This window comes from Aulonocara stuartgranti, assembly GCF_965226115.1.
Source record: "Aulonocara stuartgranti genome assembly, chromosome: 17".
Classification (NCBI taxonomy): domain Eukaryota; kingdom Metazoa; phylum Chordata; class Actinopteri; order Cichliformes; family Cichlidae; genus Aulonocara; species Aulonocara stuartgranti.
Genome location: NC_138953.1, coordinates 28,332,116 through 28,358,958, shown reverse-complemented (window position 1 = coordinate 28,358,958; position 26,843 = coordinate 28,332,116). Strand labels below are relative to the sequence as shown.

General features: G+C 40.8%; 1 protein-coding gene across 1 annotated transcript in view; it reads left to right on the top strand.

Annotated features, from left to right (window-relative positions):
- Positions 1–26,843, top strand: part of snd1 (staphylococcal nuclease and tudor domain containing 1) — a 174,855-nt gene that overhangs the window by 51,705 nt on the left and 96,307 nt on the right. Inside the window, exon 16 of the mRNA XM_082510494.1 lies at positions 8,723–8,832. Within this exon, the coding sequence (XP_082366620.1) occupies positions 8,723–8,832 (110 nt within the window). The remainder of the gene's footprint in view (positions 1–8,722; positions 8,833–26,843) is intronic.

Here is a 26,843-nt window from a genome sequence, read left to right as displayed (position 1 = left end):
TCATTGTCTTCAGTGGATTTCAGAGTTTGAGTTCAGAGCAGGTGAAGTGCACTTCCAGAGTTACTTGTTGTAAAGTTATGAGCAGCAGACTGTCAAAAAGATGAACCAGCGATCAGACGGGCACAAAGATTTCCAGTGTCAGCAAGGAACATTAGCCATCACACAGTGTTTGGTTTAGTGCAGACAAAGACTGCCCTAAACACCCGTGTGTTGGTGGTACACTTTAGGCATTGTCTGAGGGCAGATTTATAAAAATAAATAAAAACAGAAAAATAAATGAGGTAGAAAATTTCAAGACACACTATCTTAAAATGTGAAAAAAAAAAAGAAACATAATCCCAACATAGTCAGGAGAGTATGTACAATAAAATGCTGTTGTGCCCTTCAGTAGAACCCAACCGATATATTGGCTAATATTAGCTACTTGCCAGTATGTTGGTATCAGCATTTCTAGCGACACATAAATTAAAAAGGAAAAAACCAAAGAAGATATGGAAGAAACACTCTTTAACCTGGTTATCAGCATGAAACAGTGATTTTCCTGATGTTGCATCACATGCTTGAAATATCACAAAAGCAACAGCATTGTCACATCATCTTAGTAAGATTCATGAAAAGCTATAACATTTTAGTGAAACCAATTTGTGTATCTGATAAGGAAAGAAAAGATCAGCTAATATGTCTATATATTTTTAAATCACCAAATATTGGTATCAATTTTAACAATGCAGCAGTGATCAGGCTTTACTATGGATCAGGTAGATGGCTGCCCTTCCCTGAGCCTGGTTCTGCAGGAGGTTTCTTCTTATTAAAAGGGAGTTTTTTCCTTCCAACTGTTGCTAAATGCTTGCTCAGAGGGGGTTGTTTGATTGTAGGGCTGTTCTCTGTACTAAGGTAGGGTCTCCACCTTACAATATAAAGCATCTTGAGGCGACTGCTATTGTAAATCAGCGCTTTATAAATAGAACTGTATTGATCTGAAGGCCCCGAAAACACAGATAAAGACACTTGCTGCTATGGAAGCATGGTGGTGCAAACATGCTATGAAGAAGACCCTCTGCCTGTAAATGGAGGGACAACATTGTTTATTGTACACAAACAAATATAAAATATAATTATACATACTAAATTTCCTAAATCCTAACTGATCCATGCAAAATGCAATGTGTGCTCTAGAGGAACGGCTCTAACACTGCCTAAGCTTTGTCTGAGGTAATGAGGCCTTACATTTGAAAGCCGTGGTGAGATGATGGTGAGGCGGAAAGACGGATTCAGAGGATGAAAGAGAGTCAAACAATCCAAAGATTTTCCCTAATAGCACGCTCTCGTGATCTTACCATCAGCTGCCTGCACTCTGTGGCTTGGCCACCTGTGTGTTTACCCTCAGGTAAACTTTGGCTTGGCTTTTTTGCATCAACGGAAGTGAAGGATGAGGTGGACATATTCAAATAGGAGAATTTTACCTTATAGTTGCACACGGGGACGGACAGCAAGGATTAATGAGATGATAAAAGGGGTTATTGAGGAAAGGATTTTAGAGCTGAATTCACACACACGCTTAGGCATGAACCTCCTAGTTGTTTGTTTGCCTGTTGCAAGGCTAATTATAACCTGCCAAGAGCCTGTCAAAAATTAAGAATTAGTGACTTCATAAAATAAAACGATAGACAGTAATAGCATTCATACTGAGCTGCCTTTATCTTTTAAGCATCCATTTATACCTGCAGACATGCCAAAAACAGTACATCTGGCAGGGTATGTGTAAAAAGTCGAAGGCTAATCAGCATGCCGGTTACCAGCTTAGGGATTTGTGGCGTGTTATTTGTTTGCATAAACTGCATGATGACACTAGTGCATGACAGCCACGAGAGGCACATGTCTTTAGGAAGATACTTGTCATTTTTCATCATTACCAATGGAAGAGAAGTTGATCCACCACTGTGATCTCTAGTCACCTGAAAGCTCACCGAATTCCACAGTAAAGTTTTTGGGAGGAATTTTAACTAGGTTACTAGATGCTGGCAGTGTACATAATATTTGTCACTTATATATCCAGATTGGTTCTTTTAGGTGAGCTGTAATGATTTGGAAATAATAATTATTCTTTTAAGTGTTCATATTAAACAAATACGCAGCTAAAGTTTGACATTTTTGAAATTACGTTAATCTTGTTGTTGTTGTACGCTGTACGACAGGATCACTATTACCTTCATGTCTTCCTGTGAAGAATGAGATTGGTTCAAGGTCGTTAGCTTGGTTTATAACAAAGATTTAAAGCAGGGTAAATGCTTAGCTTTATATAAAAGATAGATGTAGCCACTGTGACCCTCACATTTGTTTTTATCCTGTTTTTGAGTCTTTAAGTGTGACATTTTGACAGTGTTCAGCTTGTTTGTTTGTTTTTTTTAAGCATGACGATGAGCAAGGTTGGGATGTGAAGCAAAGGAAACTGATCACTCATAAGTTACTTTAATCCTTTACAAAGCTGCCAAATCCATTTTGCTGTAGTTAGGATAATAGTTTTTTTTTTTAAGTAAGTTATTCTATAGTGAATATGAATTTAAACTAGAGACTGAGACTATAAACTCAGTAGGGTGGGTTTTTACTGAGGTAATGCATCAGGAGAGAAGTAGTCATTTTCTCTGTACTGTGCAAAAGTCTTGAGCCTCACGTCATTTCTTTGTATTTTGCTAGGAAAATGGAAAAGAGATAGAAATAAAGTATAGAAGTATAAGTTCTAACAAACTGGAAAGTCAATATTTGGTAAGACCACCTTGACATCTTAAAGTCTCTTAGGCAGGCTTTCTTGTAATTTAAGTAGTCTTTAGGACGGATTTACAAGGCTTTTTGAAGGATATGCAACTCTTCTTTGGATGTTTGCTGCCTTTTGATTCCACACTGCTTTAACATTGTTAAGGTCCAGGGTGGGGAGGTCAATCCATGACTATTACATTGTCCAGGTTTGCTTTCACTGCATCGGCAGCAAGTTAAAAATTTGAAAATTAAATCATTGCCAATTAGGCCCTTTCCAGACATTTGACTGAACTTTTATGCATTCCTAATTCTATTCTAAGCCCCAAACCGCGACAGAGCCTCCACCATGTTTACCAGATGGCATTTGACCCTCACTTTTGTACTTCTCTCCTGATGTTGTCCATACTTACTGATGGCTATTTGGACCAAAAATGTTTACATTTGGATTAATCACTCCACAAGATCGATTGCCACCGATTTTCAGTTCCGTCCTTGTGTAATTTGGCACTCCTCAGCCTTTTTTCTCCCTGCTTTCTTTCGTTGAGATTGGCTTCTTGACAGACACCCTTCAGAACATTTCTGATGATGCTTCAACAAACAGCAGATAAACAGACAGGTCCTGTGTCAGGTTTTTTCCCTGTTTCTTAAAGCCATGACTTTCAGATGCTGCTCATCTGCTGTAAAGCCTGGAGAACTGTTGCTCAAAACCACTTTACAAAATACACAAAAGTCTGTTTACAGTTTATTTTGCTTTTAATGATTCGATCTAAACCATAAACAATCTGCCTTTAATTCAAGCTCTATCTTTAATCTGGCTATTTTAAACTAGTGCAGCGGCCCCTTGGAAAGAATACAGGTTCAAAGCACTTGAGCAGTGGATTCATTTTTCAGATCTACAGTCTGTGGTTGTATTTTGTTTAGTATGCACAGCCCACACAGCAACACAAACATATGTTGAAGTTTTAATATCTTGGCTTTAATGTAAGCGACTCGTGATTTTTATTTTTTATTTTTTCTTCTTCTTCTTCTCTGAAATGACAGTGGGCACAGAGAGTACTGTTAATGCTTAAACGAATGAGATTGTCATCTTTCTTGGTTGTACGACAAACAGTTGTCAAGAGAAAGCTGAAGTGGTTTAGCTTGCGTGTGTACGTTTCTGCCACAAGGTTAGAAGATTGACTTTGGTTCCATACATCTTATGTGCAAGCCCTTTTTATCGATTTATAGCAGAACGTATAGAAACAGTTGCGCCTCGTGTGGAGAATGATTGTGGCAGAGAATGATGGAGAATTTGTGAGGACCTGTCTGGATGGAGGGATAGTGTTTTGGTGCGAGGCAAAGGAGCTTAAAGCGTGTGTGTGTGTGTGTGTGTGTGTGTGTGTGTGTATATATATGACTAAGCAGGAAAGGTGTTTTTAGCTAAGGGGGCAGGCAGTATTTCATCAGTCATGTTGCTCACCCCAAATCACAGATTAAAAACATCTTCACCACAGGGCCACCCCACCCGTCTCTGAGCCTGAGCTCTGCAGAAGGGAAGGAGGAGGAAGCGAGGCGGGGGGTGGGGTGGGCAGGGATTGGGGGTGATACAAAACCACAGCATTACTAAATGAAACTGCTGATAGCTTGTCATCTTTTACGAGTCGAGTTGCAGCATTTGGAAACGACAAATTAATTCTTTAATCTGCTCATTCGATTGTGCGTTAATTTGTTCCAAAATGAACCAGTCATTCATTACTAACAGTCCTTCCAGATCTGTCTCTAAAGTCTGGCTGAGACATTTAAAAATGCAAAATCCAATGCCCGTGTCTTACACATCAAATCTAATGATTGATGGTGGATTGACAAGTAGGCAGGCACTGCAGGCAATAATGAGGAGCAGCTGTACAGCAGAATCTGTGTGTGTGTGTGTGTGTGTGTGTGTGTTGTTGTTTTTTTTTTTTGCTTTCGTATATAGTGTGATGTCAGGACGATCAGTGTATGTCTTGTTTGTCTCGGAGATAAGATGGATATCCTGCAGTTTGACCTAGATGTTTATCGGGGTGTCAGGCGTGAGTTATGTATCGTGGCGCAGGTTAAAATTGGCTATGCTAAGTGACTCCCTGGTTCGGTCTAAATGCTGCAGGGAGGAGACTACAGTATGTGTGAGTAAGTCGCAGGATATTGAGTGCAGTTAGGTCATTTGAGGGGACAATGCAGTGTGTATTTGTTTGCAGATACGTCTGACTCGATTAGGGGGACTTCTCATTCAGGATGCATGATTAGTGTTTAAGAAATTCTAGCTACTTGTTAGAGGTTTGCTTTTCTTTGAGTATTAATGTTTTTTAAGCTCTTTAGTTGGTTTGAAATCGTCTTCCCTGCATGCCTGGAAATTCCTTGTACTTTGTGTACTTATACAATTAAACCAGACTTCTTTGTCTGTTACATTAATGTTTCGTCTTTTCTGTGGATTATGCTAGGGGGGTGGGGGTAAAACCCTACATTTCCAGCCCTTATCATAGCTTCGGCCAATTCGAGCAGAAACTCAAATATCTCTCCCTCTCCAATTATTTCATATACCAATTTTTGCTAACGGCTTGCAGTATTTGCAAGCTGTTAACAACCTTTCCTCTTGTCTTTTTCTTCACCCCCCCCTCGGCATCCCTTACCTCTCCTCCTGTCTTTGTTCAGGCAGTGTTGTAGCTACAGTGTCCCTTGTGGAAGTCCTGTCCTGGTCCACTTCTATAAATACTTTCAAATGATCTTGGCCATCAGTGTCTCCTCCTCCTACTCCTTCTCTCTGTTTTACTGGAGGCTTTATTTTCTTTATGTTCTTGTTAATGTTTGAAAATAGACAAATACTTTGGAGAATATGCACAACAACTATGATACTACTGAACTATTGTATGCTATAATTAAAAAAAAAAACCCAGATGTTTCTTAATTTTAAATATATTTATTGTTAGTCTTTGGCATTTCATAGCTTTAAACTGTCTGACAGTCAAGTATATTGTAATTTAAACATCATGACCTTGAATTACTCAGGAACATGATATTTGAGCTGCAGTGAAACGATGCAAACTTCACTGTAAAAGAGAAATTCTCACGTGTCTGTTTGGCTTTAAAGCTAGCTGTTGGACACTTTAAGTCTTGCAGAAGGTTGACTCAACAGTTCTTCGTAACCCTTGGGTGCTGACTGTCCTGTGGCCTCATTTTTGCCTTTCCTGGGCCATTTTCCCTTCCCTGCCAGTGTGAATGCGCTGATGTCTTCTGTTCTTGTTCTCATAAATGGGACATGGTCACACAGGGAACAGAAAGTACTAAACAAAAAGATGAGATTAAAAAAAAGTCAGTTGGTCCTTCAGTCCAGTCTTTTTCTACTTCTATACATGAACAGTAATGTTAATCTTTTGGCAGTTAGAAAGTTTATAATGACTTCTTAGAAAGGACAAATAAATAAAATAACCTTATAAACTGCAGTAGCCAGTGTTTACACACTTTATAGGTTCATAGTGTCTTAGATTAATGACCCTGTAAACTAGGGATGGGCATTTCAAGTAACATCATTATTCTTTGAAGACTTAACACCCCTCTAATATAATTGGCCATAGTTGCGATAGACTTGCAGCATGCTATCTTAAGCTGGTGGAGTTCACGCTGGATGTAATTTTGTTCATTTTAAAAGCTGTTAAATGGCTCTCGCTGTGGCCCACACGTTTTATTGGTCTGGGGTCTGGTAGTTAGCAGAGAAACACATTCTTCTTTTTTTTATTGTTAAACAGTAGTCCAAAAACAGCTTCTCTATGTGTTACCGCCACCTTTAAGTGGTAGAGGTAGGAAAAATATAAACTCACTGACCACTTTATTAGATAGAACTTTCTACCAGGTTGGATAATGTGAGCTTTGTGACGTGCTATGTTCAGGGTGTGTTGTGGTCTTAAAGGGATGGACATTATCAGCAACAATACTCATGCAGACCTTTACACCACCACCCTCAGTGGGAACTGATACAACACTAGATGGATTCATACGTTCATGTTGTTTATGCTTAATTCTGACCATCTGAATACTGCAGCAGAAATTAAGACTTACCAGACAAGCCAACATTTTTCCAATCTTGGTGAGACTGTTCTTATTCAGGAGTGGTCTTCTGCTGCTGCTGCAACAAGCTGGTCTTCTGCCTACCTTGGCTGTAACAAGTAGTTATTGCACTTACTTTTGTTTTCGTATAAGCTCAAAGCTATCCGTTGAAATACTCATACAAGCTAATCTGGCACCAACAACCATGTCACGTTCAAAGTCACTTAAATCCCCTTTCTTGACCGTGTCTGCATCAAGAAATACGTTAACTACATATTTATATTAACTAGCTTTTAAGCAGGTATACCTAATAAAGTAGCTGCTGATTGCATATTTAAAAACAAATAGTCTCTGAAATAATGCATTTTTGTATATATGAATTTGAAAACATTTATAAAAAAATGGATATAATAAATCTTTAAATTTGAAGGCTTTATTCACCGTATGCAATTCCTCCCTTAATCTAACACACATGAGCTTTTCTGTTCCATACACACTTTCCCCCCCTTCAGTTTTGCACACAATCTCAGCAGCATATACCTCTGCGAATCTCAAATGCCTCTTATAGAAATACATCATCATTCAGAAGTTCTCCAAGGGAACACAAGGAGACCATAAATAATACTTACGAGGACGAGGAGTGAGATTCAAATCCCAGGATAGTATTAGAGGGAGATGGCCAACGCTGAGCACTAAGTCACCAGGATTCCCTAGCACATCTGATTTTACTCTTCTGTCATGTATTTGTGAGTCCATCCTGAGGCAGTATATCTGTCACTCGAGTGAAGCTCATTAAATTAAACCTTGAGTCAAAGAGGGAAGAAAAGACCGTAGGAGAGAGCTGTTGCTTTATTAGCACAGCGCTCGAAGGTTGAACTCCCAACCGAATCTATCATTAGGCTACTCTGCATAAAACAATAGAGCACCAACCTGCTTGTTTTAGTGGTTAAGTGACACTAATTGCTTATTAATTGAAGTATTTGGAGAAAACTGGATGCAAACGAATACGAAAATAAATAAATAAAGCTGTTGTGTTTTTATATTCACCGTTTCCATTTGAATCTTCATCTGAAAGAGATTCCATGAGCGTTCACATCATCATGTATGAAAGGGAATAAAAGGAGGAGGAGGCGTCTCAGTCAATGAAACATATCTTCTCCAGTACAGGTTATACATGTATAATTCAGTATGTGAACCGAGCCTTTTTTTTAAAAATTTTTTTAAGATCCTCGCATACTCATGAACTGAAGGCCGTTTCTGGGGCACCTTTAAATACATAAATTCTCTGTTGCATGCATACATATCTTTTTAGTTTCATACTGGTTGATGTAGATATTCTACAGTACAAGCACCTTTATACCTGCTCTTTCCCTTCACCTCTGCTCTCAGGCTTATTCGTTCCCTTCTCTCTTCTATTTAAAAAAACAACAACAAAGAAGCCTTTGGAAATATAGTAAAGTTCATGTCATAGGATCCAAAGACAAAAATTTATTAGTGTAAATGTTTTTCTACAGAAGTGCTTCATGCACTCAGGTATGACCTCTGACAACCAATTATCCATTTAGCGCAGATCATAGTGCCGCTGGTTAATCTCTGTTTTTCCTCTGACGTGCATTTGTACAATTGAGCAGCCAAACAATTTTTGACCTTTTTAAGAGGGACGAGGAACGTGCTTAATGTGGTCTAAGCTGTCAGGAGCGGCTGGAAAATGTGGATGTAATTTGATGGGTTTTTCCTTCTTTTTTCCTCCAAATGATAATTTGACTCAGTCATGCCTTTTTAAAAAAATTTTATTTTATTGTTCTGGCTCTGCGAACCAAATAATGTTAAACCAATTTATGGCATCTTGCTGTTCTTTTGAGTAGCAGCTGTGCTCACCTTTAACTCCTGCAACTGTTTTGTCTTTGGCCAGGTATTGAATGTCCACGCAGTTCCCGGAATACGCCCGGAGGCGTGCAGGTGGCTGAACCCTTTAGTGACGAGGCCATGCTGTTCACCAAAGAGCTGGTGCTGCAAAGGGAGGTAAGCAATGAAGTGGAACATTTTGGCCCCAGTTCTTATTGTTTCAAAGCCCAGCTCCATGTTGGGCACTTTTGATATTCTGCTGTTCTGGCGCTTAACTTCCTCTGTTTCGCTCTCTTATTCACAGTCTGAGTTTCAGTATCCACTTTGCAGCATTTTAGTTTCACACTCACACTTTAGTTTTACTTTACTTTGAACATAAGATCATTTTGGTTCAGAGATGTGAGAAGAATGTGTGTTGTGCTTTAAACAGCAGATGGGAGAGCAGCTCTTTTAGCTGAATTCTGCTATCGAAAAATCCAAGTTTTTCCTTCCTTCTGTCAAACCTAATATGAAGGCAGTTTGTCCATAGATAGGGCCACTAGCTTTAATAAGCTGATTAAATTGTTTACTCCCAAATGAGCTTTATTACAGGTGCATTAAAGTGTTGGCAAATCTCAACAAGAATTTTGACAGAAGTGGACACAATCCCAATCCACTACCCTCAAAAGCACCTACACACACACCATCCTCCAGTGCTTATTCCAGTTTACGGAAAACTCACCTGATAGTGGATCAGTGCTCCTGGGCTTTAGAAAACTCCATCCACTGTGTGCCTCTTCATTCACATGCTAATAGGTTTTTATAGGAGGCAGTGAACGGACCAAAGCCATGATGGAACTAGCTATAATCCTGCCACCACTTATCCAGGACACACACACACACACACACACACACACACACACACACACACACACACACACACACACACACACACAGTCTCTCCTCTCTCTCTTTTTTTTTTAAAACTACTCCTCTCTATTCTTATCTCAGTCTTAAAGGGTTTTTTTTTTTTTGCGTCGGGTGGCTAACGCCACTGTCCTCAGATGTTTAATTGTAATGAAAATGGAGCCAGTAGCCACCGTCACAGGTGGACCCGTGTGTGTGTTTGTATGCGTTTGAGAAACCTAGATTTTTCAGAATGCCTGGACTGTTGAAAAAGTGATGCAAACAACTGGGGAATTTGGTAACAGAAGCACAGAAGTCGAGGAGCAAGTATATGATCTGAATTTTTATTGTTTTTACAGATGCATGTATGATTAAATCTACAAGAGGCACACTGTCTTCGGAGATTACGTTTTCTTTACAGATTAAATTAAAGTCCCCCTGGAATGAAAATAGAGTTTTTAACCTCGTTCACATATCCATATGCCCCCCCCCCCCCCCCCCTTTTTTTTTTTTTTTAAACTCCCCACATCTGAACATTTTTACCATCAAGCTGCAGTGCAGGTGTGCTGTTTTGGTGCTTTCCTGCACTCTCTGTCCAACCGTGTGTGTGTGTGTGTGTGTGCGCGCGCATCTGGTTCATTGACACCGTGGACATTTGTATGCCCAAATGATGCCAAAGTCAGCTGCCTATCAAAGCTGTTTTAAGACATGAAATGCTTATTTTGGTTGGGGAAGAAAAATTGACTTTGAGGATTTGCCATCATGTACATAACCTCATCCATCCATACATACAAGCTCGTGCACACACTCTGACACACATTTTCTCCCTTGCCAGTCATTGGTGGTGTCAGCAAGTTTTTCACAGGTAGGTGGGAGTTAGCAGGAAAGACCGAGCCATATAATGAGTCTCGAGCCCAGTGTGGGGGCCGGCTGTTTGGCTGGCTGCACCGACCTCCTGTTTGGGCTAATATGAACACAAACCCAGTCAAACTCTTGAGAGGGACACATTCAATTAGCTAACAATAGAGTTAAGCATTCACACATACGAAAGCTGTCACTTATTAGAAAGAAAGTTAGTAGATGATGAATCACTGAGTAGAAAAGTATTTTAATGACGCAGTCTCATGATGTCTCTTGAATACCTTGAGGGGAAAAAAATCGTTACATTTCGGTGAACAAATTGGCTCAAGTGCACATCTAGCTGTTAGAGAACACATGTGAGAGAAAGCTGGAATGAAGAGGTGACAGGAAATGGAGTCGCTTTATTGAGGCAAGTGAGTAGCTACAGAATTAAACCGATGATAGACAGAACGAAGAACTGGTCCTTGCCCTTGAATCCATCTTTTTCTCCATCTTTCCCATCCCTGCAGATCGCAGCAAGTCTAAATGAAACTGGTTATTAAGGTGTGTCTCACTCCAACGTGAATGTGGATCATTTGATTTCATTAGCATGAGATTCTGCTGTTGGTTCATCTCTGAATAGCATCTGATTGCAGCGGCTTTTGAGGCTCCTCCTAAGGTGGCCTCACGTGAATACCATTTGATTTTGGGTCTCGGTGGCGCAGTCATTTGCATTCATAAAATATTTTTCCTGCTTACGCTGCTCGACAGCCAATTTTAGTTTTCTAGGGCTTTGTTGAGCTAACGATATGTTGACTCAGTGGCCACTACGTTCTCTCACTCCGACACCTCCGCTTTTTGCTCTAATTAGCTATTTCTTTCTCTTTGTGGCCTTGAAATTGAGTTTGGTTGCTGGAATGAGCACGCAGTGCTCTCTGTCTCTTTTTTTCTGTTGTACCACTCTTCTGGTCCCCTTTCAAGAAATAAAATAAATCCTTTCTTGTCTTCAGCGTCCAGTTTGAAATCTTTGCCTGACATTTGCTCCCAGCTTTTTCTCTGCTTAACGCCCATTTCCCTCTACCCCCTCCTTTCCTCAATTTATCTTTAAACTGCTACACGGCTATGTTTTAATTTCTCTTGATACAGACATGCATAATTAATGTGGCACCCAGTGAGGGGAGAGGCCTTGGCTTCCATCTTAGTCTATTTACCCCCTCACCACTACAACTACCGCTGCCACCATCGTCACAGATTTGCCTCTGTGTCTCTCAGTTGTTTTCTTTAAAAAAAAGAAAAAGATTTCTTGCGCTTTCTGATTCCCCTTGTTTAAAAAATAAAAAATAAAAAGAAGACTTTTGTGTTTATCAGCTCTGTCTTCCTTTATCCCTCTCCCTTCCTCATACTCTGTGTAGTGTTAATCTCTGACAGACACTGCTCCCGTTCCCAGCGTGGGACCAAAACAGCAGCATAGAATTCTGGGCAAAAAAAAAAAATGCATCGGTAAACAGCACTCCCCAGACATTTCCTTTTTCTTTTCTGATGTCTTCCATTTAATTTGTCTCACCTCCCACCTTCCATTGACAAAAAAAAGGGAAAAAAGTCAATTCACGAGTCGCTGATTTTTCTTTGTTGTTTTTGCGTGGCATCTTCAAAAGCTCAACCTAACCAGGAGGCAGGGGAACGGAAGAATTTTACTGCATTGACGTTGGTTTTCTGGGATGACTCAGCTAGTCTTGGGATATATTTAGAGTTGTAGTGTTAATAAACAAGATATTAGTTAGTGAAATAATATTTGAACCATCTCGGTGGCTCATTAAAATGCTGCAGGCCCAGTGATCATTCCAGTGAGATGGCTGCCGTGTGATCATCTGCTTGATACATTAGATGATGCATTGTATTTTAAGGCTACTAGCTCTTAGGCTCTGAGGATTGAACCATTTGTTTCTGTTAAAACGCATCTACTTGTGTTCTTTTTTTCTTCTTCTTTTTATTTTATCTTTCAGTGTGTTTGGAGTAATCAACACAGAAAGGATCCCTGATTGGAACTGTTGGTGTTGCATAACTGCCTCACCAGGTGGGAGAGGAGGCAAGAATAAGACGGGAGGGGGGTGCAGGGATGGCGTGTTTGAGCAGGGATAAGAGCAGGCTAAGTGGACAGTAATATGTGATGCTCTCTTCTGCCTACGTATACTGTCACTTCTATTGACCTCATTCAGTCTGGGTGTTCTCATCTAGTGTATACCGCTGACTGCCTACTCAATAACACTTACCTCTGTTTTGCATACATTTTAATAGCCTTTTCTCACATATATCAAGTTGAGAAAAACATGCACATTGACATAAAAAAGGTCCCTATCGTAGTGTGTAACCTCTCTGCCAAAAAAAAAAAAAAATCATACTCTAGATTAACCTGAGGTGAATAAGGAAACACACACCCAATATCAGTGGTCACAACCATGTGTATTGCCAGAGCCAAAGCCTGGAGAAAAGCGAGGGTTGTGCCAGGCAGGGCGTCCCACATAACGTCTGTGCCATCCTCCCTGGCGACTTCTTGGGAAACCAAAGTACCTACCATAGTTTCAGTAACCATCCACAATAGATACAGCATTCAAATACTACAGTTTTATTCACTCGGATGAATTGCCTTCTGTTTGACTAAACCTGAAATAACACACAGTAAAAGCTACACATCATTATTCCAAGTGATTGCACATCTTCTTTCTTCTGAGCTTGAATTACTAGATACTTTGCAGTTTAAGAGAAGCCTTATTTTCATCTTGTACTTGAGCTGTATTTGACAATAAAAAATAGCTGAAAACATAGGAAGATATCAGTAATTTTAGCAAAAGAAATTTGAAAAATGAACCAGCTCTTTAACATCCAAAGTGCTCACACACACACAGACACACACACACAGAGCACTTACTTCAGTTTCTGTGTAGGGGTTCATTCCCTTGGTTTCACGTGGTGTCGCATGCGGTCCTAAACGTGGCCCCCTCGTGCCTAAAAGAGGTCCCCCAAACCCCCCACCCGCATTTTCCACCTTGTGACACGAGCACTGTGTGCATCAGGCTGCCATGGGTGGGGGTTGGCAAAGGCTGCCTTCAGACCTGCAGGAGGTTGTGTTGTGGAGCGTTGATGAGTCACTGTGCCAGCGTGGCAGCACAGATGCCTTGCTAATGCCTGCCTGTGCAGATCTCTCTGCTTTAATAACTGTTCTTGGTGAGCATTTTGATTAAATGCTAATAAACCCAATGCCTTTGTAATATCAAGAGGATTTTTGCCTTCTGCTAGCGTATAAAGGCACACTGTGGCAATTGGTTTATTGAAGTGTTTCTTAGTGTGCCTTTTCTATTTGTCCCTGTACATCTGTGATCATTGCAACTGTGACCACTTAATTTAGCATTCCTCACACATACAACCCCTTCGTGGATCTGACCCCTTTTTTATATGTCCTATTTTGCCACACAGCGCCGCAGGACACCATCGAATTTCTTCACGTCTTCCATGCTCTCACATTGATTTCCGATCAAGCTTGAATTATTTTGGCGAGAGGTCGATTACACAAGTGCTGGATCTCACAGCCTTTGACCATGTCTGCTCCTCTCTTGTGCTCTCTCACACACAACTGCCCCCCCACAACTGTTCTGTTGTTTATATTGGCCTTGCCTTTGCTATCTATTTTTGACTCGAGTTTCTTTGTCATACTTCGGCATACTCGTGCTGCGTGTGCGCGTGTGAGCGTGAGAGATGGAGAAGAAGTATACACGATGAATAATTCATGGTGTGGTTTCCTGGTCAGCGAGACAGACGGTGGGGACGGTGAACTGGCCCTCAGGTCCTTTTTCCCCATCACATACTGTAGTTAAACAAACCATGATTGCAGAAGGCAGCCCCATATCCAGATTACTGCTGCTTCATAACCACAGACAGGATCTGTCCCCATCCATTCATAACTCTGGCACTAGCCTAGCAGCATGACCAGTTTGGACTATATCCATACAAGAAATATTTAATGCTTCTCCTATCATATGGTAGCTTGTTGCCAAAAGCGGTTGCACACGAGTGTGTTTTATTAGCAAAGCGTAGCGAACGACCCATATGGCGTTTTTAATGGTTTTCATTTAAGAGATGACAGTAAAATAAATCTGAAAGGAAGCACAAAGTGTTAATGTTGTATTTAAATTTGACATAGATATTTAAAACCAATCCGATCTCAGTGCGATTATTTTGTTTCGGTTCTGATAGCAGATAAGTTTCTTACTTGAAAAAACAAACAAACAAACCAATAGCTCTAGCTGCATGACCTCTGCAAACCATGCAAGTTTGCAATTCCAAAAAAAAAAAAAAAGAGGAAAAGTCAAGCTTGAATCCCACATTATGAGCATAATGCTATTATTCTTGGTTTTAGTTAACTTCTGACCATAAATTTTGTTGCCCACAAAAGCTTGTCTGCATTATATTGGACTAATTGGTGTCACAGGCGGAGTCCAGCTTTTACTTTTGCAGCAGTTTGGAATTTAAGTACCGCTCTGCCTCTTTGTTCCCTGAAAGTAGTGAATTACGGTGCATTCGCGCCATCGCAGACGGGGAGATAAATGGGCTTGAATGGAGATGGAGAGAGAGGTAGAAACCTTCTCTCTGCTTTATGGTCACAACTCGTTTACAAGGGCGACCTTGTGTTTAGTGTGTGTGTGCGAGTCAGTGTGATGAAATTGCAACTTCATCGTCCACCCTGATAAGTATAACGTGCAAACTGTGCTAAGACTGCAACACGGTGCACACAGGGACCCACTGAATCCGTTTAGCCTATCCCCTACATGAAGGGCACTGCAGTGCTCTTCCACGTCAGTGAGGGCAATGGTATAATGCACTCTCTTATTGTCTTTCTCTACACTCCACTTCTTTTTATTCCCACACTACATTTTGCTGCTTCTGGATTTTTAAACATAGAGTTGGGCAAAATGAAGGTATAGGACAATGGAGTATCAGTGTGAGTGCTCACATTCATAGACACATTCCTTGAATTATTACTGAACCTAAGGACAGAAGACTGGATGTGTTTCATAAGGAATAGAAGCAGCAGGAAAAGGAAGGGGGAGGCTTCGGTTGTCTTTGTCGTGTCTTTATTTGCCCTTTCTCTACTTGTACTGGTCCATCTCACTTAAAAGGAAAATAGCCAAACTACATATTGGATTTTGGTCTGGCTGTGAATACCCGAGGCAGCCAGCCAGATAGCCAGCGGCTGTGTCAATAAACACGTCACTACTCGTCTTATTGTTTGGCTTCATTTATTCCGCCTTCCAGCTTGTTTGAATTTGTTATTATATCCCACCTGTCTATGCAGCGCTGTCAGGGATATTCAGATATGGCAAATAAAGAAAATGATAATAAGAGCAGACTGACTGATTGAAATTCAAAAATAGGGCTTGCTGTTTAAAACTCAGAACAGAGCTGATGAAATATATGAATACCTTTTGATCTTTCTTGGATGCTGGTAATCAAAGCAATAGACAAAAGTGCGAAACTTAAACATGATCCTGAGATGATATTTGTAAGGTGAAGTGATAGGCGTGGCATCTCTGGGTCATTTTAAGAAGGTTAATAGGGTTTTGTTTTAATGCTGCTAGTTTCATTCGCTCACTTTGAACACACACAAACGCCCAAATCCTCATGCTGCATTGCCTTCTGAGCTGCTGGGTTGCTAGGCGCTTACCTAAACGCGAACATTGGTTGACACTGTAGCAAAAATGACACGCAGTTGGCATCGGAGGCAAAATTAATAGTGTCACATTTCTTATCAGCAAATATATTATGCTCACAGTTGGGAGAATTCTGAAGCCATTTCCTTCTGAAGCACTCCTGAAATAAATGTCTTATTGACATTTGCACCTGGAATAATACTATAATTTGTTTGGGTCGTCTTGCAGTTTTCTGTGCTGCAGTTTGCTCTTGATAGTGTACAGTTCTAAAAATGGTTTATACTCCGTGTCCTTCACCGTGTGTCAGATGAATCACAGATGAGCCTGCCTGAGGAAATGGCTTCGGGTGCCTATGGTTTATTGATGGTCAGATTGATCCTATTCTGTTGATTCATAACATATTAACAGGTTGAGAGACGGATGCGTATTTATCTTTGTTTCTCCGCCATACATACATCAAATATATAGACTAGTAGTGCATGTATCAACTCTTGCAGCGTTTTGCAATCCATGCCATGTGTAGGGGTTTTGACAAGGAATCATTTGCGTAGAAAATGCCCATAAATCACCAAGATCAATGCAGTTTTTGTGTGCGTGCGACTCTGGTCTCTGTGCTAATGGTTCCCTTGACAACACAGCAGTTGCTACACATCGACATCATCCTGGCTTTAGGTTTAACCACAAGGACGTACAGGCGCAGAAATCAGCAGCCATTATAAAAAGAGACATTCAGTCCTTGTGAGACTTCGAAACTGGAAGAGCTGAGCACTTACTGACATTCACACACACATACAATCCGCTTGTAACCTTCCACACGCCATTAGTATTTTTGTGTCAGCGGTTCATGCCAGTTGTATGTTGCTTGCTTCCTTTAAAAAGTTTCTAAACACCTGTCTCCTGCTTCATTGAGGTCATACGTATCTCGACCAACCGTTTCCTCTTTTCTTTTCCCTCTGGCCTTTTCCTCTGCCTTCACAAAGCTACCATTTATCTGTGCGTGTGTCTGTGTACCCTGGCATGAGAAGGAAGGTAGCTCCAAATGATCTGAATAAGTAAACGGCAAATAAAGGCCATAAAGAGGAGAGACTTGAAGAAGTAATCCTTCACCAGCTTACCCCAGCATAATGTCGGCACACCTGCACCTTTATCCCCATCTCAGCATCGCCTTGCATCTACCTCTCCTCTCATTCCATTTCTTTATATCCCTTACCAACAACAGAGAGGCTATCTCAGTGGCTGTGTCAGCGATCAGCATCTCTTCCCTCCCCCTCCCTTTCCCTCTTTTTCTATGTTTCCCAGAGGACAGTCGGGGGCATAAAGGGAAGAACAAGCCTTGCAAAATCTATTCAAAATCCGAACGGAGATTGGGCTCTCAGCTTTAAATTCAGCCAGATAAAGCTAATGGTAGAAGTGGGCGACAGGCAGGAGGCTGTGTGTATAAGCATACTTCGATTGAGGCCAACTATAGAAATGTAGTTTCTTTAAACCCCTTTTCTGGCTGAATCTCTCTCTCTCTGAATGTGCAGGGGTGTATGCAGAGTAAGTTCCCAGAAAGGCTGCAGTTTCTTAAAATGCTCCCTTTTCCAGCAGAATTTCCCTTAAAGAGAGAGCATTTGCTGATGCTTGTACTGCTTCCAAAGCCTATGGTAATTTATCTTTTTGTGACATTCATTAAGTCATTTTATTAATCTTAGTGGTGGCCGGATGTATACCAGATGTACAGTTAGACAGAGGTTGGGAGTCAGAAATTGAATTAGGAAGACATGGAGTGCTTATATTCCTCTTATTCCCTGATGAAGTCCCGCCTCTCCCAGGTTATCTTCTGTTCTACTGATTTTCAGTTCTCAGTGTGTTTTCCCAAAAGGTTTCTTTCATTGTACATTATCAACAGCTGGGTTCCCTGTTCATACTCCAGAAAAACAAACAAACGAAAAAAAAAAACTAGATTGAAATAGGTTTAGCATTCTCCTACTATGTAATGTTTTGTTAGCCTTTGGTAGTTCTGCATCTGAGACTAATGAAGGCTGTAGTTGTTAGGGAGCTGTGGTCTTGTTAGCGCAGTGGCCTCTGGTGTTTCTACACTGCTGACATTTAGCACCACTATTACAGTGGCCCCTCAAATAATGCCTGTTTGGAACGGGCAGATTGCATGCTTGCTTTGACATGACTACGGCTGTGATAACATGGACTATAGGGGTAGTTTATAGTTACAAACATAGCATACAGTTTGATCTCAATTAGACAAAATGTCAAATGCAGTGAGCGTTTAGCGTTTGCTAACAATCTGATGTGCGATCCTTTAGTGGTGTTGTCGTGCCCAAATTTCAATGCCGAGTTCCCCACAGGTTTTGAATTTACCTGCGGCGGTGGTGGTTGTGGTGATGGTGGTGGGCGGCAGCACAGAGTATGACTGATGTCCACACAGAGTCATGCAGTTTACCGAGGGTGTAAGTAACCCCGCATGCAGGCGGTCATTAGTAGAGAAAAGCTAACAGTAAACAGCTTTTACCCAAAGTGTGACGATGCACTACACATGCTAAGTAGCTCAGAGGAACAATTGAGAAAAGCAGGCACATCTACAGAGACTCCTTCATTTATTAGCCTGACACACCCACAGACAAACGCTTATTTCCACATACATGTTATACTGCCACTCCATATTGTTAATTTGTCACCTCATCACAACTTGTTAGCCACTTTTGGCTGAGAATTGACATCCAGGAACACATAGAACACACACAATCACACACACAGTTATTATCTCCTGGAACAATACTAATAGATGCATGTACTGCTGTGAGCAAACAGTTTGTGCCTCTGCTGCCAACAGAGTAGGATGGTGAATAGTTGCCAAATCTCCTCTACCCTGAGCCTCCTCTATTTCTCCTCTCCCCAACAAAAACCCTAACCTTTCTGTGCCTCCCATTTCTGTTTTAATCTTTACTTTAATCATTTTCCTCTTCTCACTCTGTATATTCTTCCCATGGGCTGAACCACATCCTCTTTTTTTTTTCTTCTCAAATTTGCACATTACCACTCTGTGATTTTTCAGTTTTTTTCCCTTTCCTGGGCTCACCAGGCTCTGATGTTTACACTCTTCGAGCACAAACTTGGTTTGAAGTTGTTTTTGTTGCGATAACAACAAAACTATAATTGATGGACAAACACAAGCCTGTCTGCACATATACGCCTTTGATGTGTCCGGTCATGTTTAATTAGCTGGAGTTAGTGGCGAAGGGGAAAGAGAAATATAACTCCCTCGCTAATTATTGGCTCCCCCGTCGGGCAGGAACTCTCATATCAGCCGGGCTGTCGAGGTCACGTACAGCTTCGGGCCACATTGCCCTCGATTCACCTGCTCTCGAAAACATCTTTGATCTGAAGTGCTTTAGAAGTCCCTGAAAAAAGAATCACTGTTCAAGGTATCTGCAGTGCTGACAATCTGGTTGTTCAGTGATGACGCGACGAATCCTACTTCCGGGTCTAAATAGTCTGCGTTTAATATGGCTTTTGTGTTGTTAACATGTTTAATGTTATGTATTTTCTTCTATTTGATCTCAAAAAGCTCCTAAAACAGTCAGTGATCACTGTTGATGTGACTACAGCCCAGCCCATGCAGCAGTATATGAATGACTAACCTCGTATTGTGGATGGATTATCTCAGTTGTTCTCCTGGCTGAAGTTTGGTCCTTTTACAGCATCCTGCCATGCGATTACATTTGTTTCTGACCACCGAGAAAACTCACGTTAACTTTTATCGAGTGGGAAAAAAGTTAGCTTGTTTATATTATGCTAACATACCTGTGTCGCTAGCAGTCACGTAGCACATCATTATATACCAGCTAGCCCAACTTCAGTAACCCTACAAACGTCACTGCTGTTTAGTTTTCTGTCTTCATTTATGTTGGAAGTGATAACAGAGCTGTACGTTTTAATTTGTTTCCAAAACCCCGCAGTCAGGACATGCTATATTGTATTTAGATAGAAGCTAGCGAGCTAACTCCCTGCTAACTTCTAACTCCGTTAAATGTCATAAATTCCGTTTTCATGGATGCCTGGATGTTAAGCTCAATTGTTACACCTGGTAGAGCAGAACGCTGATCATTTTATTAAAGATGTTATTTCTTAAACATCAAAATGTTAAAAATTACATTGATTTTTTTTCACCTTCCGCTGACGTTCACTTAGGCTGGTCCCACTGCAGAAGATCTTACAAACTTAAGTTTTTGTGTGTCTTCTGACTTCAATAAACTGCCACTGGGTCTTTTTGCCTGTTTTCTGAGATGACATATGCTTTGATCAGTTTTTATGTGGAGGTGGCATAGTTAGACTGCCACAGGTTCACTCCTACAATCACTCCTACACAAGCACTTTCACATAGACAAACATGCTGTCACGCATCTGTGTTTCAGTTGTTACAGGGAGCCAAATTCAGCCCTAAGATAAGAGAGCAAAAACACACTGGACATCACAGCTTTGCAGAACACGTCACTGCTCTTTTCCCTCTTTAGACCGAACGCTAAACAGATTTATTTGAAATCCGAATTAAAGGGGAGAGAGAGATGTTTGCAAAAATATGGCATTGTTTCCCTGCCACATCAGATCTGCCATTAGATATTTTTTTTCTTCAAAGTAAGGGCTGCATTTTAAGTAGGCATGCTTGGAGATGATGTTTATTTGGGCTGCATTAAATCTTTTGGATGGCATTAGTGCCTGAATCCACTTCCCCATGAAAACAGCTTGCGAGCTTATTCCCCCCCCTTTCTTTTTTTGAGTATACAGGAGCTGCATTTACATTTTATTCCACTTAGATTAAGTTCTTAGCAAAGTCTGACAATTTTTCAAATACCCCCTACTAAATGTTAAAAACTCAAGTGAGGGGGGAGGGGTGGGTTGGACGCCACTTTGTACAGTGCAGTGGGGCTTAAGCTATAGACTGCAAACAGAGACTGGCTATTGATTAGTTTGATCTTTAAAGATCACTGCTGACCCAACCGCACACACACACACTTAAACACATGCTGTATTTTGCTGCAGCGACTGAATAATTTTGGCTCCACGTGAAAGCTGTGTTTCAGCCCCGTTGTTGCACGACGCAGCTTGTCAGTGCTTTCCTCTTGACGTTGCTTTCCTTTGCCATTCTGTGCTCAGCGGTGCACATTTTCTCAGCAAGTCTTTCACATTAGCACACTGCTTGTCATCTTGAAGTCCAGATCAGAGTAAATGCATGAGCCTACAGTTACTACACAGTGAACTCTGAGCTCTTCTTTAAAGTACACAATAGGGGCACAATAGGGGCTTCTTATTTATTGCAATCACATTGTAAATTCTCCTTTCAGCTTCATTGCTCTGTGTTCTTATCCCTCCCCTCTGTCTGCCTCTTTTTCACACTCCTTTTCTTCTTCTTCTTCTTTCCCTACGTTCCTTCTTACATACGACGCTGCTGTCCTCTGACATGCCAAATTGGAGTGTCATAGATAATTTGGATTTTTTGCCCTCACCGTTGAGCTCAGTTCATTCTCTCTCCCTTGTCCGTTGTTGTTGTTTTGTTTTCTTCCCCCCTCCTCAGTTTCTTCTTTTTCTTGTTCAGTACAGGGCACCATTTTGTAACCCCGCTCCCACCCCTCCACGATCACCAAAATGTCTATGCTCAGATACACACATTGTCACCCTTGAAAAGATGAAGTCCCAGAATACTCTCCATAAACTCCATGCACTGCTAGTTGCATTGAGTATCAGTCTTCTGGTTTGCAAGAAAAGCTTCCTTTGTCCTCATTTCTTCCCATGCAGCATAAAAGCAGAGATTTTCTCAGTAACACTTTGTGTATGGGCTTCTTCTGGTCTTTCATGGACTCTTTTGCGTGGAAACGTACAAAGATGGAGGGCAAAAACACAAATGCAGTTCTGAAAAGTCACATTGGTGTTCTAGTTGTGTGGTCCACACATGACAGCATGAATCTAAATGAATGCCTAAATGGCTAAGAAAATTAGAAGAAGTGAAGGACGTCTCACTGCAGTCACTTCACAACACATCTATGCTACAGTATACATGTGGTGTTCTCTTTGGCTTGATAATAAAAGTGTCAAAGTAGTACAAACGTCATTTTCAGAAGATCAAGAATATTGATTATAAAGGAGGTCAGCGGTCAGAACATTTGCTTGGCAGCTTGTGCATATTTCAGCGCTAAACGGGGAGCCGGAGCTCGTTAATACATTTCAGGGTAAACATATCAAAGCAGTCCAGTAAAGATGACATAAAGGCATCTGAACCGCGTGGCTTTGGCTGCTCTTGTGCGTTTCTGTATAAACGTGTTTGTGTGGGTGAGTGAATGAGGTTTGATCCTGAGTGCAGTCTCCTTGGTGATACTGTGCCTGTGATGATGATTTCTCTCCAGGGCGTAAATCTCAACAAGCAGTGAAATTAATGGTCAGTGGCTTCATTCTTTTTTTTCTTCTTCCCCCCTCTCTTTGGTGTCTATGTGTGCACGCGTGTGTGTATTTATGTCTTTATTTGTGTTTAGTGTGCGCACAAACACCTCAGCATACCCCACCTCACATATGTCTCAGTCCCCTGTTTGTTGCTCTCAGTGGACATGATTTAGTACACACACAAAAACACACACACACACACACACACACACCTAAGACTCAACTGTTGGATGGGATCATAAAAGTAAGGCTTCATCGTCTCTTGCTGTTAAGAAAACAGGGATGTTTTTCACCCACCAAAAGGGCAATAAACTCTGTCTCACAGGGAGTAACACACTTGAGCGGTTAGCTCGTGGGGGGAGGAGGAAAAAAAAAAAAGCAGCCCACCTGTCATTCACTCTCGGTTACGGCAGCAAAATCTGTGGGAATTCGACCACGGTGTATGTCAGTCTATTGGCATACACCTATTCAACATTACAGCCTCAACTGCACTAGGCACATTGCCAGCAGGATACTGCGATGAAATTTCTTCTTCTGCCTCTGTTGACTTCAGTAACAACAAATCATATCACCAGCTGGTCACTGAATATGGCTATTTGCATCAATTTTCACACAGCTGAAGCAGATGCACCGGCACGCATCCACTTGCCTTTCCTCTAATCCACATGCACAACTGTCACCATTACCTTCCTTAAACGTTCCTTGATTTTTCAAAATGAATATCTGCAAAGCTCGTAAAATGTATTCTCAGTGTAGCATGCATTCTTCGTGTAGTAATGTTATTAGTAAGGATAATGCAGTAAAGCCAAATGATTAACACAGAGTAAGTCAATAATCCAACTCCCTTAAACCATCAAAATTTTGTCATAATAAGCACGTCCCTGCTTTATTCTTCTGTCTTTGTGCTGTGGTTTGCCGTTTCCACCTTTGACTCTGCTCTCTGTTACAGTCTCTCTATTTGACATTAGGACCCAACAACTCTTTGGCCCTGACTCATGTTGACTCACAAGGCAGCACGCTCACAGGCCTGCTTAGAATATCCTCTCCTCTGCTCCACTAGCACAGTGGCTAGTGTTCACACAGAAATCCTAGAGTATGCACCGTGCAGCACACATCCTTCGCTTCAACCGGGGATTCAAGGCAGTTTGCATACTCGGTTATTAACAGGAGTATATTTTTTAGTACTAACTAATCCATAAAAGAAAAATGCATGGTTAAATGTTGCGCTTATGGATATGCAAATTATGGAGTTATCACAAAAAACAACACTTGAACGTTAAGAAGCAACACCTTTGGATTTTTTGTTGTTGTTGTTTTTTGGGAGACATTTTGCAGATATGTTTTTGAGGAGTTGGCTTTTGCATGGCTGATGCTGTTGATTACAATGGCTGTAGGTGTAGGTTAAAATTAAAGAAATACTTTTACTCGTCCCAGCTTCTATACTGCACGGTAATTAACATGAGGAAAAAAACCTAATTAAAAGATTGCATCAAAATAATTGGGTTTTTGAAATGTCCTGCAATCCCCTTTTAGTTTAAAATGAACTCCTTTAGTCTTTTTTTTTTTTAATTGAATAGAGGAGCGAGTATGTTTACTTTCCAGCAGGTTTAAGTACTTTGACCTTTGACACTGAAAGCATACACACCTCGTCCCTGCTATTCCATTTCATTCCTTTCTGCTTTTATATTCCTGAGTATCTCTTACTCAAGCACAGTGGTCCATTTCTTGTATCAGCACTTCTCATCTGCTGCACTCTGCTACGTAACCCACCCCCCCTCCTCACACACACATACTCTCCTTGTGGTGCAGATCAGGCCATTCACCAATCATGCGAGAGCCATGACGGCCAAGTTATATATCCCCTATTCCATCTGTAGCTGGCACTCTTGCATCACATTTGCTCTGTTTCCTCTTCCCCAAGTGCCTTTGCTTTTGCTTTCTTTCACTCTTCCTGAATTCCTTTCCCCTCTTTTGGTAGCTCCATTTCCATCTTTTCCTCATTTTCAGGTTAGTTTTTTTTTCAATTGCTTTTCCTCCATTTTTTTTCCTTTCTCCCACCATGCTTATCTTTCTTTGTGTCTTTTAATTAACCTCTTCTCATCACTTCCATGTTGTCTTCTGTATTTCTTTTAGTCTCCCACCACATCGAGTTCTGCCACATTTTTCTGCGTACTTATTTTCTGTGATTGCTTTCTCTTTTTTTTTCTTTTCTCTCTCTTTTTCTTTTTTTTTTTTTGGTAAAAATCAATTTTTACCAAATTTCCACCTTCCCAATAACTTATTTTAAGTAATCTGTCACGAAATCTCACTTAAAATGTCTTTGATATATCTTAGTTTCTATATCATTACCTCTTCTTTGTCCTCTAAGTCATCTCCCTCCCTGCCCTACAGGCTCGGTGAGCTGTGGTTAAATAGGTTCATCTTACCCTGCTTCCGCTTTCAAATGGCTTCATGATTGCTAATGAAGCTCATAAACAGGAAAAGGAAAAACATGATGTGGAGGAGGAAGGGATGTGGAGAACTGTTTTCCATGGAGACGGGCTCTTCACCGACTGGCAAGCTGATTGGCTGATTGATGACCCTGTAGCCATTTTGACCGATTAGCATGATGGAGCCTTTTATAGCACAGTGCAGCCTAATATGTGATCACATTGCACAGCATACTTTCTCTTTCTACTTCTGGGTTGAACAGTGTGATGAAGCATAAGCCCCATCCTGCTATACCTCACTGGGGCAAAGGAGGTGTAATATAGCACTGCCAAGCATATGATAGACTGTCATAACAGAGCTAAATGCGTAATATGGTGCTTACATCTGTCCAGTTAGTTACAATCCATCTAATCCCACAACATTATCTATTTAAAAAGAGCGTGCTGATCCTGCTTTCTTACACTTGTTTGAACATTCCTCTCACACGTGTCCCATTAGAGACAATCGGGAGCTCATTGTCTGGATTTGCATAGTTATCAAAACAATTACAAGTAAACAAAAGATGTGGGAGACAACGGCATGCAAACTGAGATATGAGAATTAGCTAGAAATGGTCAGTACAAGATGAAGTGGTCACATTAACTCTTCAATTTAAATAATTCAACTTGCTATCTTTTCTTTCTGTTGCATTTCTATACGTATCCCAGCACACTACAAAATGAATATATGGCAGAAAAAGCAGGGTAGGATAGCAAGAACTGTTGCTGATTTGATCTCATTTTTGTCCAGGTGGCCTGTCTGGACAGCCCTGGATGCACTGCAGTAGGTTAGTTTTTCTCAAGTTAGTCATATCGGAACATAAAATCTATTTTTTTGCATTGTGTATCAGGAGATTCTTTCCTTTTGGGCTGCCTCTAAATATTTCCAGCTCTCATCGTTTTTGTCTTGTTTTATTTTTTTTCTCCAGATGTCTCTTTTCATTGGGATGGTTATATCATACCCCTGTAATGTACAATGTTAGACCTCTAAATTATACATGCTCCTATTCTACAACAATTTGATGTTTCCAAGCACAAGACATCTGCTAAAACATTTGTAAAAAGGTGTGCCTTGCTGTGTCCTTCAGCAGTCTTTTTTGACCTCCATTTCTTACACCAGCACACTTCATCTCCATCTTGTCCGTTTCAAATTTTTAGGAACTGGACTTTTTACCCCTTCAAATAAACATCAGTCTGCTCTTCTGTTAGCCTCTATTGCATATTGAGCTGATATGCTCTCAGCTTTTGTCACACTCCTTTTTTTTGTTTAATATTTAACCTCTGTCGCTATACTTCCTGTGACACAAAGTTTGAAATGTCACATTGTCGAAGAGAGAAGTTCAGATATTTTAGGTGCTCACCTCACAAGTACTACTTTTAACCAGCTTTTTATTTGCCACGCTTACTTATTATGTAAACAGGTGTTGTGAACTTCACTACCAGCCATAAGCTTCGCTCCCAGTACACATCTGTGACTGTGGATCTTTTCACGTCTTCGTTCTAATAATGTTTTGATTAGCTAAGGAGTATCTATGCTGGTTGTGATGATTATGATCAACACAACTCCCACGGAGATCTTTTGTAGTATTCTCTTGGTCATCTCTCACCCACATGTTGCCCACTCCAAGCATGGTATGTTGCTGTTTACTGAAATGTTCTCCCAGTGTACTGCACACCACCTTCTCTTTTTACATTTTAACAAACAGAGCTCGAGACACAGTATTGTCATTAAATAAGAGGAAAAAGAAACATTCACAGAAAATGTTGGCGGGTCTTTAATGCCCCTCGGCCGAATTCCAGAAAGACAAAATACGTGGTTTACCTGTCTCACAATACTACAGGCGGTGTTTCCTATCCACGGTGT